A 13598-nucleotide genomic window follows, 5' to 3' on the forward strand; every position below is an offset into this window, starting at 1 on the left:
AAGAAATGATTTTTCACTCATATAAGTCAATGACAAATCTTCTTATATCAATCTATACCTTTACAAATGCTTGATTATGGGCCCGGCACGGTGGCACAGTGGTTAAGGTCCTCACCTTGCACACCCCGGGATCCCATATGGGCGCCGGTTCTATCCCCGCAGCCCCGCTTCCCATCCAGCTCCCTGCCTGTGGCCTAGGAAAGCAGTCCAGGATGACCCAAAGCTTTGGGAACCTGCACCCGCGTAGGAGACCCGGAAGAGGCTCCTGGCTTCGGATCGGCATAGCATCGGCCGTTGCGGCTCACTTGGGGAGTGAATCATCGGACGGAAGACCTTCCTCTCTGTCTCTCCTCTCTGTATATCCGCCTTTCCAATAAAAAATAATAATAAAAATAAATCTTAAAAAAAACAAATGGTTGATTATTTAATTTTCAGATTTCTATTGAAAAGTCAAACACTGTGAAGACTATAGAAAAAAATGACTACATGAAATAAATTGAATTTTAAAGCAACTTAAAAAGGACAGCTGGCTTTCAGCTTTAGTTCTTGAAATAGTTCTCTGGAGTAGTCAATCTTTTCTGTACACTGAAATCACAGCAATATTACATAATTATAGAAGAAATAGACTAAATTACTTCTTTGTATTTTTGAATCTGTGTTTTGTGCTATCAGCAACTAATATCCTTAAAAATAAGAATCTGGCAGTGATTTTAGTATTTGCATTTAGCTTAGGGATGTGTTTGTAAACTGTGTTATGAGGCTGATCAAAGTTCAGCTAAACTTGTTGGTTTTTCATCTTAGGACATAAATTGTCTGGGAAGCAATATTGGTATATTCAGGGCAATACTTGACTGAAGTATTTATTTGTGTTTAAAACTGAGCTGACTGCTAGGCTTTCTCAGGCAGGCCCTTCAAGTCTTCAGAGAGCAATGTTTTATATATTTATATATGTATTATATATTATTTATATATATAAATAGTGTTATATATAGTGTTTATATATAATATATTTATATATAGTGTTTATATATAATTGAAATAATGATAGTGTTTTTTTCTTATCCACCTTAAAATATTATTACAGGGAATACATTGTATAATATAAGAGGTAAAGTATTGTGGAAATGTAAGCAATAATGATTTTTGTTATTAATTAAAGTCCAAGTACTTTATAACTACTTAGTTATACTTATTTAGCTGCCAGAAGGTAAGTAAGGTGAGCTTGCCAGTTGAAATGATGTGTTTTCAAATTTTACAAAAATTCCTTGGATAGTTTAATGATTAATAATGCATATCAAGGCTGTAGAGCACTTAACTTAAAGACTTCTTATTGTTATTAAATTGATGCTGATAACTTTTAAATGATTTTTTTTCTCTAGTAAATGAAAGCCATATTGTGGTACAAGCCTTGAGACTTAACACAATGTCAAAGTTTACATTTGCTGATTGTACTCGGTTTGATGCACTGATTAAAGATGTCTTTCCTGGAATTGACTTTAAAGAAGTGGAATATGATGAACTAAGTGCTGCATTAAAGCAAGTTTTTGAAGAGGCCAATTATGAAATCATACCCAACCAGGTAACTGTCAAGAATATAATCTCTTTTTCCCAGTGTGTTCCTTAACAACTCTCCTAGCCTTTGTCTTTCAACTTTCATCTGGGTTATCCGGGGAAACCTGTTATCATCAAGTTCTTAGTAGGTCTTCTTGCTATGTACTTGTTTACTCTTTCATACTTATTTGACATTTAATTGTATATTTAGTTAGTGTTGATTCTCCCAATAATAATTTTTGTGAAAAGTGAGAGCCTTTCACATTTTTGCTTACCAGAATTTGTAGTGCAAATCCTTGTACTTCATGTAATAGATCCATCATGTGTATGTGTTTTTTGAAAGATTATTTGAGTGACAGACAGAGCTCTCATCTCTTAGTTATTCATGATGCTACAACAGCCAGGATTGCAGTAGAAAGAACTGAGAATTTAAAGTCAAGTCCCAGGGACTCAGTCATTGAGCAAGCATGTAATGTCTGCAAGGATCCTGTTTAGCAGGAAGCTGGAATGGGGAACAGAATTGGAACCCAAGTACAGGGACTCTGATTTGGGATGTGATCATTCCAAATGGCCTCTTCTTTCTTTCCTTCCTTTCTTCCTCTATCTTTCCCTCCCTATTTCCTTCCTTCTTTTTTTTTCTTTGCTTCCTTCCCTCTTTCCTTCTTTATTCTTTCAGGATTCATTTGATCTATGTGAAAGTGAGGCTTAGAGAGAGAGGGAGAGTCAGAGAGAAGTGGAGTGAGATCTTCTATTTGTCTATTCCTTAAATAGCTAGGCCAAGTTGAAGCTAGGAACCTGGAACTCCAGTCAGGTTTCTAGTGTGGGTGACAGGGGCTCAAGTATTTGGGTTGTTTTCCATTGCCTTCTCATGTGTATTAGCAGAAAGCTGTATTGGGAATGAAGTAGCCAGGCCCAAACTAGTGTACTTAAACTAGTGTAATGTTGGCATTACAGGTGGAAGCTTAATTTGCTGTGCTACAAACTGATCTCCCAAATGGCGTGTTACCCACTGTGCCAGATTCCTACTCAACATACTTTTTTTTTTTAAAAGATTTATTTTTATTATTTATTTATTGGAAAGGTGGATATACAGAGAGGAGAGACAGAGAGGAAGATCATCTGTCCGATGATTCACTCCCCAAGTGAGCCCAACGGCTGATACTATGCCGGTCTGAAGCCAGGAGCCTCTTCCGGGTCTCCCACGCGGGTGCAGGTTCCCAAAGCTTTGGGTCGTCCTGGACTGCTTTCCCGGGCCACAGGCAGGGAGCTGGAAGGGAAGCGGGGCTGCGGGGATAGAACCGGTGCCCATATGGGATCCCGGGGTGTGCAAGGAGAGGACCTTAACAACTGTGCCACCGCGCCGGGCCCCCAACATACTTGTTTAAATAGATTATATATGGTTTAGTTTCATTTGATAATTTCCTTGGAGATATTTTTTGTGTGTTTAAAAAGTGCTTATTCAAAATGATCACTTAACGATAGAATTTTTGGTTGTTTTGGAGAGAGTTTGGATTTAAATGAAAGAATGAAATGAATTAAGTATGAATATACCTTGTTTGAGTGAGTGAGCTAAGAAAATAAAAGTAATACAAGAATATTTTATTGTCAGATCACTGTGGAGCATTAAGTTCCTTTTACATATTGAATTCAAATATCATATTGTAGATGTGTTCAGCTTTTCTTAGTACTGTTCTGTTTAAGGCTTTATCTTCCACTCTGGAAACCAAGGCCTATTTGGAATAAACTATCTGCTGCAGAGTATCTGAAAGCAGAGCCGAATTTGATTGAGTATTATTGATTAAATTTGAACCTATTTCTTTTCTGCCAGATCAAAAAGGCTTTAGAATTGTATGAACAATTGTGCCAAAGGATGGGAGTTGTTATTGTTGGTCCAAGTGGTGCTGGCAAATCAACCCTTTGGAGAATGTTAAGGGCAGCGCTTTCTAAAATTGGCAAAGTGGTAAAGCAATACACTATGAATCCCAAAGCTATGCCCAGGCATCAGTTATTAGGTCATATTGACATGGATACAAGAGAATGGTCTGATGGCGTTTTGACAAATAGTGCTCGTCAAGTAGTTCGAGAACCTCAAGGTTGGTCTCTATTATATAATTCATTGTTTTCCGTAGTAATTCTTAGACAGCAATATATAATGCTGTCTTATCAACACTTATACATCACCATAAAGTGTCTTATGCTGATGTACTTTTGATAATTGTCTAAGGCATGTTGTTATTTTGACTATCCTCTATAATGACTTTTAATTTGATAGAAACTTAGAAGAAGTTGAGTGATTTGTTACTCAGAGTTGTCTTAATTTCCTGAGTGAAATGTCGCATTGGTGAGTTAACAATATGCCGTATAAGCAAGTGTTTTGACAAGTTTTTGTTTGGGTTAAAATTGGCGTGTGAATATTAAAAGTGTCAGTACAGCATCTTAAATAATTTTGAACACTTAAGTGATGAAACAACAGACTTCCTGCTATAAATTGTTTAGATTTTTTTTTTACCACAATTTTTGTCCAGAATCAGAGGAGATTCCATGCTTTCCTGTCATGGCATAATTTTAAGGCAATGTGTGAAAAGCTCAGAACTGTAAAACATTTGAAAGGTCTTCAGGTCGCTTCTACAATTTCTGTATAATGGTATATGGAAAAATTATATATTGTTTTTTAGTTTCTGTTGGTGACATTTTCCTCTTCAAATTGTTTCAAAAATTCAAGTATAACTTGAATCACTTCTTTATCAGGAATGATAAATACATAACTGCGCACTGCCTTTTCTCTTTGGGTCATCTTTAAAAAAATTAATTAATGTATTTGGAGGTTAGAATTAGAGAGCAAGGGATAGAAAGAACTTTTCTACCCACTGGATCACTCCCCAGATGGCCATAATGGCCTGGGCTGTGCTAAGCTGAAGCTAGAAGTCAGGAGCTTCTTTTAGGTCTCCCATGTGGGTGGCAGAAGCCTAAATGCATGGGCCAACTTTTGCTGCTTTTTCCAGGGAAAATCCTTGGGCATTCATTCCTTGCTCCTGCAAGGGCAGGAGAGGAAATGGAGCAGCTGGGGCATGAACTGGCACCCGAGTGGGATGTCAGAATGGTCAGCAGAGGCTTTATCTGCTATGGCTGGCCCTCAGGCCATCTTTACGTATAACAACAACAACAAAAACAAAATCCTCAGATTTTATGGTTGTGAATATTCTATTTCTCATGTAAGGCAATGAACCCCAATTTTTCTTGTATTGTCTAAAAAATATACTGTAGGCACTTATATATTCTCATGATATGAGAGAAATCCAAGATTTTAAGATATTTTATATGGAATTTATACATTATATTATATGCTTATGTATTCCAGGAAGATAGAATGAATACCTAAGACTTGCACACCATATTTTCTTTTTTTTTTTAAAGATTTATTTTATTTTTATTGGAAAGAAGGATATTCAGAGAGCAGAGACAGAGAGGAAGATCTTCCATCTGATGATTCTCTCCCCAAGTGGCCGCAACAGCTGGAGCTGAGCCAATCCAAAGCTAGGAGCCTCTTTCGGGTCTCCCACACGGGTGCAGGGTCCCAAGGCTTTGGGCCGTCCTGGACTGCTTTCCCAGGCCACAAGCAGGGAGCTGGATGGGAAGTGGGGCTGCCGGGATTAAAACTGGTGCCCATATGGGATCCCGGGCGTGCAAGGAGAGGACCTTAACCACTTCACCATCGCGCCGGGCCCACACCATATTTTCTTTTAGTGAGATTGCCAATTCTGTATGTTTTTGGATTAAATAAAATGTTATCACTTGGCATATAACTGAGTTTGCCAGCAATGCTAGTATTTGTAGTATAGAGTCACATGCAAATTTTCAGCTTGTTCAATATTTTGTTCTTTAGATCAGCTTCAACAATAAAAACTATACTTACAGCAACTCTGAATTCTGATGTGATTAATTTATTCTTATTTTAAGTATTGCTGTATATAGTTTTATTTTTATGATTTCATTTGAAAATAGATGTCAGTTCATGGATAATCTGCGATGGCGATATTGATCCTGAGTGGATAGAATCTTTGAATTCTGTTCTGGATGATAATAGACTTCTCACTATGCCAAGTGGTGAAAGGATTCAATTTGGTCCAAATGTGAACTTTGTGTTTGAAACTCATGATTTAAGTTGTGCCTCACCAGCCACAATATCTAGAATGGGAATGATCTTTCTCAGGTAAGCTTATATAAAATATAATATTATAAAATATAATATTAGAGTATTCTTTAGTTATTATTTTGGCATCATATTAAGTAAAATGTGACATACAAATACTAGAAAAATATTTTCCCTATTAATGATTAACTTCAATTTTTTATTTATACTTTAATTCTTTCAGAGAGTTCTTTAAAAAATTTTTTTTGGAAGATTTATCTTTGTTTAAAAGACAGAGTCACAGAGAAGAGAGACAAAGAGAGAGGTCTTCCATTTGCTTGTTCACTCCCCAAATGACCCCAGTGGCCAGAACTGAGCCAATCCAAAAGCAGGAGCTAATCCCTTCTAGTTCTCCCATGTGGTGTGGGCCCATCAACTGTTATTTCCCCATGCCACAGGCAGGGATCTGATGGGAAGTGGAACAACTGGGATGTAAACTGGTACCCACATGGAATGCGGATGCAGCAGGCAGAAGTCCAGCCTATCAGGCCACATTGTTGACCCCTGAAGGGTTCTTATTTAAGCACAATTATTTCAGCCGTTAGAAATGATTAAATAAGAATTTCCTTTATGAAGTACAATACCAATTATTTAATTTGCCCTATTTTCTTGTTAGTTAATTTAAGTAATGTGAGGGAATTCAGAGAAATGAAAATATTAAAATTTTGATCTAGAAGCTTAAAGTCAAGTAGTAGTATTTTAATCATACAGTCCTAGGTTCATATATTTTAATTCACACTTACCTAAAAATCTTTTTTTTTTCCTATTGTATAAATTATATTTTTGGTAATTTCTACGTATTTGATTAGGGTGTGAAGGGTCAAGGGCTAGAGGAAAGTGGGTGAGACCATTGTTTTTCAAATTCTCTTCTTTCATTCCTATATCTGGGAGAAGGGGAGAGATAAGGAAAGAAGCCATACCCAACTTCCCAACCATCCCTGAGTTCCCGATGTGGGGCATGCTCTGAGGGTCCTGCTCAAGTGGTTTTGATAGTTTAACAGTTCTGAAATGCTGTGGATGTTGCCACCCTAATCACGATGAAATTTCTCCAGAATCTACTGACTGACATAGTCCACCTTAGAATCTCCATTTTCTCAAGTATTCTCTGCAAACACAAGGCCTGGGTAGTTTGTTCAATTTGTTCTGTCCTCCCTCCTCTTTTATGGTACCAGGTGTCCTCTGTAGGCTCCAATGCACTGCCATATCCTCCATGTTCTCCTGGATATGCTGTCCACTGCTCCATCCAAGCCACTGAGATGGCCCAGCTCTGACACATGCATTCCATGGTTAGACTGTGGAACCTGCAATTTTCTCCATGGTTGAAATTCTGAGTCCAGCAGTTCAGCTGGGGGGATTCCCAAAGAAACTACATCTGAGATGATCCCTTACCTGATTTTTGTGTGTGCATGCCAGTACAGGGTCTGGAACAGTCTGTTGACAAAATTGGCCTTCGTGCACACTGTTAGTTGCAATTGTTTTGTCAGTTGTCTCCAGCCCTGACTTCTTTGCATACTAATGGGTGTTACAGTCCAGTTTGATCCTACCCACTGCACACTCAACCTCCACACAAACCAGTGGGAGTTGTAGCCTAGTAGGAGCAGCCTGCAAAAACCCCTACCAGGTCCTTCCCCTGGACTGGTTCCCATGCTGGCCATATGTACAGCAGACTGGTCTGGTCTGTCCCACATCCCATTCAGCTCTCATATGTGTGAATGGGTGTTGGTTGAAACCTAGTTCAGCCCATCCAACCCCACTATCCAGCCCACACACATGCCGGCAGGTGCCACTCTCCTATTTAGCCATGCCTATCCCAATCCTGGTTCTCATTTGTACCTATGGGAATGGCAAACCAACAGTGAGGTGCCCACTGTTTCCCTAATGGGCTCACTCTTACTACTGGATCTTGCACTCTCCAGGTGGTACTGCAGTTGAGCTGGACAGAGTTCCTGCCTCCCACCCCATGCCACCATCTGCTAGTTGATGCTGCGGCAAAGCACAAGCAACCCACACCCACTCTGGCTTATGAATGTACCAGTAGGTACTGTCCATCAAGCTTGACTTGTCTGTGATCCAGCTTACATCAGGCCAAAAGGTGTTGTAGTCCTGCCTGGTCTGGTCTGCCCCCATCCTAACTGTCATTCTTTTTTTTTTTTTTTTTTTTTTTTAAATAATCTTAGTTTATTAGGGTACAAAAGGTCACGGGCTACAGGGTGAAAGCGGGTAATATCATTGTTTCCACACTAATATAATCATTTTGCCCTGTATCTAGGGTTAGGGGAGTAACAAAGGGGAAAGCCCCACCCTACCTCCCACCCATCCCCCATCCCCAACATGAGGCGCGCTCCAAGGGTCCTGCTCATACAGTTTTGATAGTTCATCAGTTCTGGATTGCTGCCAATCTCTCCGTCCCAACCGTAATGAAACCTATTCAGAGTCCACTGGCTGACAGTCTCTTGATGGTTGGGGTTCCAAGATCAGCAGTTCAGTTCGAGAAATATCCAAAGAAACTTCATCTGAGTTGATCCCAGATCTGATTCTTGAGTGAGTTTGCTAGTACAGACTCCAACACTGTGCGTCACACCAATCGGCTTATGCATATGCTGGTCGTTTCGATTACTGGGTCCGTTCGGCTTCCAGCCCTGTCTTCCTTGTGAACCAATGGGTGTTGTAGTCCAGCTCGATTCTACCCACTTCATACTCGGTCTTCATGCAAACCAGTTGGAGCTGCAGCCTAGTTGAGGCGACTCCCCAAAACCCCTACCAGTTCTGCCCCCCACCCTGGTTCCCATGCTTGCCAGTATGCAGTGCAGGCTTGTCCAGTCTGTCCCACATCCCAAGTAGCTCTCGCACACATCAATGGACATTGAAGCCTGGTTCTACCCAACCAACCTATTATCCAGCCCATACACCCACTGGCAGGTGCCTTTCTGTCAAGCCACCCCTGCTCCTAGCCTGGGTTTCCTGCTGTCCAGTGAGGGTGGTAACCCTGAGGGAGGTGCCCACTATTTCCCTACTAGGCCACACCCACTCCTAGAGTATGCAGTCTCCAGGTAGTTTTGGCATTTGACTTGTCAGAATTGGCTCCTAGTACCAGCCTCTGCCAGCTAACGCTGTGGCTAAGCCCAAACACCCCTCAACCCACTCTAATTTTAACTTGCACCAGTCAGAACAGTCAGCTCACCGTGAGGCCCACAGGTGCTATAGCCCTGCCTAGTCTGAACTGCCCCCATCCGTATTCACACTTCCCAATGGAAGTAGTTATCCAGCAGGGGTGCCCACGTTCCCCTGTTGGCTTTGCCTCCTCCCTGATTGTCACATGTGCTGGTTGTGTGCTGCAGCCACATCTGGTACGGCTCATCTCACCTTGGCATTACTTGTTGTGTACTGGTATGTGCTGCAACCAAACCTGGCTCGACCCACACTCTGTTCTGGTGCTCGGATTCAGCAGAAGGTAATGTGAACAGATTCAGGCTGGTCTGCCCCCAACCCATGCCATGTGTATGCCAGTGGGATAATTTTCATTGCCTGTTTTGGGTTGTTCCCGATTGTGCTTCTTGCGCTTACCTGCATGGGACTGTGTCCTGCCAGAGAAGTTGCCCGGGCTCCTCCACCAGAACCTGTCCCAATGCCAGTTTTCGCGCATACCAGTGGGTCCATGAGCCAGCACTACTCAGTTTGCCTGCTATCCTAGGAGGAACAGTGGCTTTTCCTGCCTGGCCTCCGACCCAAGCTGGTTCTTGTTGTTGGATATTTCAACCCAGCCATGGCTCTTCCCCCTACCAAGCTCACACATGGTTCAGTAAGGGCTGAGACCTAACCTAGTCTGTCACACAACCCTCCCCGGTCCTCCAGAGCACCAGATGGTGTTGGAATTTGGCCTGGCTTGGTGCTTCCCATCCCAGTCCACAATTGTGCCAAGTGAGATTACGATCGTATCCTGATCAGAATGTAGCCTCAGTTCCAGCCCATGCGCTCCTTGGTGGGAAACTCAACCCAGCTAGGGTGTCCTGTTATTTCCCCAACCGGGCCTCTGCCCTGCCATAGAGCAGGTGTAGGCTGGTGGTTGTTCTGTCTCCGCTTGGCAGAGCCCCTCACTTGTCGTGGCCCCTTGGATGCTGTGGCTTAGTGCCTCTGCCTCACACAGATCAGTATGTGCAAGGACCTACCTGGCATGAGCTGTGCTCCAACCTGATTTCTGTTGTTACTTGTGAGTTAAGGTTTGTTCAGCCCTGCCCCTTCTGTCCCCTTCCAGTGGCAGCCCGGCCCACCCCACATCCTGTTTAAAGATGCACATTTGGGTGCTGCTGCCTTGACCTACCCTGACTGTTGTGGATTCCTTTACCCATGAGTGATGGCATATGGCGTGGTCACACCTAGCTTAGACCATTGCAACCCCAGCTTGGGAACTAACCCGGGGGATTTGTATTCCAAAGGGTTGGGCCCACACAACCCCACAGAGCCTACCCCCAGCCCAAGTTCTCTTGTGTGCTGGAGAGTGTCTTGATCCTGCCAAATGTGACCACTCCACAGCTCCAACACTCAGTCGGGCAATGGTACCCAACACTGCCAAAGAGGCCCCCATCCATAGCTTTGGTGTGGGCTAGTATATGGTGATCAGTGATGTTCTATACTAATATCTCATCTCTGTATTCATAATTGAGCTGTTGCATCTGTCTTACTAAAATCATCTTCTGGACACTTCCCCCAAACCACTAGGTCTTGGTCCCCTTGCCTGCTTGTATCTTTCATGACACTGTCACTGAGAATACCTGAAAATTCACTTTGCACCTACACTCAATCTAGTCTTAGTCATGAGTGACCCAGGCAGCAATTACATATGTTGAAAACCCCAGAGTTTGCCCTTCCGGGCGGCCAGCAGGCAAAGCCTGGCACCACTTGGTGCATTGGCCGCCCTGGGGGAGGCCGAGGACTCGTTCACTGCCTTGTGGCAGTGTCTTTGGCGTGAGTCCCCCGCATTGGGTCCGACCCGGCAGGGGCACCCCCCACAGTCGCCACTCTGCAGGGAGCGTCAGTTGCCCCCAAGCCCAAGGACCGAACTCCTCCCAAACTCCCCCAGCCGCATGGTCTTAGCAGCTGGGCGGAGCTAGGAATTTCCACCCAGTTCCCAAGTTCCCTCATGGCGGACTTACCCTGAGGGAAGAGCTCTCTTGGGTCCTGGGGGAGGCCGAGGACTCGTTCACTGCCTTGTGGCAGTGTCTTTGGCGTGAGTCCCCCGCATTGGGTCCGACCCGGCAGGGGCACCCCCCACAGTCGCCACTCTGCAGGGAGCGTCAGTTGCCCCCAAGCCCAAGGACCGAACTCCTCCCAAACTCCCCCAGCCGCATGGTCTTAGCAGCTGGGCGGAGCTAGGAATTTCCACCCAGTTCCCAAGTTCCCTCATGGCGGACTTACCCTGAGGGAAGAGCTCTCTTGGGTCCTGGGGGAGGCCGAGGACTCGTTCACTGCCTTGTGGCAGTGTCTTTGGCGTGAGTCCCCCGCATTGGGTCCGACCCGGCAGGGGCACCCCCCACAGTCGCCACTCTGCAGGGAGCGTCAGTTGCCCCCAAGCCCAAGGACCGAACTCCCTAACTGTCATTCTTACCAGTGGGAATAGTGGCCCATCAGGGGAACTCTCTGCAGTCCCTCTACTGAGTTTGCCCACTCTTCCCCAGGTCTTACATGTGCTGGTTGGGCTCGGTGGCCCAGTCTGGCACGTCCCACCTTACCTTGGCATTTGCCAGTGGGTTCTGTAGCCTGGCCTAGCCCGGCCCATCCCCAGGTCCAGCTCACGCTGGTGGGAACTATAGCCTAGCCAGCCCAGTCAGTCCCCAGTCCTGGCCCTAATGTGAACTGGCATGACATGTACATACCATCTGGCTCTCTGATTTGCCAGCATGTGATATGAACTGGCCTTGCCTGTCTGTCTCACCCCCGACCTGAGCCAAAGGTAAGCCTGTGGGTATTGTAACCTTGTCTGGTCTGTGCTGCTCCCTTTATTGGTTATCACGCTCACCTGCTAGGACTCTGTCCTGTCAAAGGAGTTTCCCAAGCTTCTCCATCAGAACCTCTCCCAATGCCAGATCTTGTGCACACTGGTGGTTCCGTGGGCCAGCCTTACTTGGTCCACCTCCTGTCCTAGCAGGAATAGTAGCCTTTCCTGACTGGCCTTCAACCATTCCAGCTCTTACTGTTGGGTGCTACAGCCTAGCCGAACCTAGTCCACACCCAGACACAGCTCACACATGGCTCAGCAGGGCGTAGACACCTAGCCCAGGCCATCCTACACCCACTCTGGTTCTCACAATCACCAGTTGGTGGTGGAATCTATCCCAGTCTTTCACACTCCAGACCCAGTCTGCACTTAGCTGAGCGAGACTGCAGCCATGTCCAGACCAGACCACATTCCCTACTCTGGCCCCCGTGCTCACCGATGGGACCCACAACCCAGCGAGGGTGTTCCCTCAGCTCCCCAGCCAGGCCTGATCCCAGCCATAGATCACACACATGCCTGTGGTTGCTCTGACTTAGCTTGGCACAGCCCCTCCACTGTCTTGGCCCTTGCTTTTGGAAGCTGCAGCCTGACCTAGCATAGCTGGCCCTCTGCCTCAGCTCTCGCTGGTGGGTTCTGCAACCTGGCCCTGCTCAGTCTGCTCTCATCCCTAGCTCATGCAAATCAGTAGGAATGGCAGCCTAGCCTGACATGACCTGCGTTCCATCCTGGTTTCTTCACTTGCCAGTGGGCTGTGGTTTGCTCTACTCAGTCTGGTCTGCTCCCTCCCAAAACCAATTCACATACTTGGTCACAGATGGAACTACCCTGCCCGGCCTGCCTAACACCCAGGCTTGGACCATGTGTTCATCAGTGGAAGTTATAACCCAGCGAGAGAGTTTCCCAGGTTCCCCCGCGCAGGCCACTCCCAGACCCAGATCTCATGCATTTCCGTGGGTGCTTGGCTCTGACATGCATAAGGCTTGCTCCATCTGTCATGGCCCTTATATGAGTTAGAGCGACCTGGGCTGCCCCACACTCCGTTTTAGGGTGCTCATGCAGATGCTGCAGTGTGGACCTGCCCACTTGTTCCCAGCCCCGGTACCAGTGAGCATTGGTGAGTTACATGGTCACACCTAGCTCAGCCTATCACCATCCCAACTCTGAAGTTATTCAGTTGGACTTGTGGTTCCATAGGATTAGGCCCACTTATGCCCCCCAGAACCCACCCCCATACCTGATTCTCTTGCTTGCTAATTGGTGCCATGGCCCAGTCTGATGTGACCCATTTGCTGATCCGACACTCACTGTCATGTACTGGGATCCAGCCCTGCCAGACAGGCCCCTAGCCATAGCTTGAGTATGCACTGGAGTATGGTGGTCAGCCATGTTCCATGCTAACAAGCCCAACCCAGGACTGCCATGTGGGCTGGTGTATCAGTCTGACCCATAAAAATCTTAAGGTCTGTCCCCTCCAAAACACCAGGTTTCAGTCCCCTCACTTACCTGCAAGTACAGTGACCCTGTCATTGAGTATCCCTCAGGGTTCATTCCTCACGTACATGTACAGTGGCCTTATCCATGGAGTTCCCTGGGCAGTAATTCCATACCCCTAAGACCCCAGAGCTTGTTGCCAGGTGGCCAGAGTGCCAGGTGGATCTGGGCTTCACTTGCTGGCTGCCCACAAGCCCAGGAAACTCTTCTCGCCTAGCAATGGTGGATTGGGAGTCAGGATACCCAGCAGGAAGCCTGGGCCAGCACAGGTTCCCCTAGCCACAGCCACATGGCTGGCGGATCCAGTCACCCATGTCACTATGTATGCAGATCTACCTGGACTCCACCCACCAGGATGGTGGCGGTGAGCAGAGC

At 45.5% G+C, this 13598-nt stretch overlaps 1 protein-coding gene across 2 annotated transcripts in view; it reads left to right on the top strand.

Annotated features, from left to right (window-relative positions):
* DYNC2H1 (dynein cytoplasmic 2 heavy chain 1) overlaps positions 1-13598 on the top strand; it is a 251035-nt gene that overhangs the window by 69262 nt on the left and 168175 nt on the right. For both annotated transcript variants that reach the window (XM_040976872.1, XM_040976873.1), the window contains exons 37-39: positions 1380-1579; positions 3380-3644; positions 5554-5761. In XM_040976872.1, coding sequence (XP_040832806.1) covers positions 1380-1579; positions 3380-3644; positions 5554-5761 — 673 coding nt within the window. The remainder of the gene's footprint in view (positions 1-1379; positions 1580-3379; positions 3645-5553; positions 5762-13598) is intronic.

The sequence above is a fragment of the Ochotona curzoniae genome, unplaced genomic scaffold, assembly GCF_017591425.1.
Source record: "Ochotona curzoniae isolate NIBS_2020 unplaced genomic scaffold, NIBS_Ocur_1.0 contig_2723, whole genome shotgun sequence".
NCBI classification, from domain to species: domain Eukaryota; kingdom Metazoa; phylum Chordata; class Mammalia; order Lagomorpha; family Ochotonidae; genus Ochotona; species Ochotona curzoniae.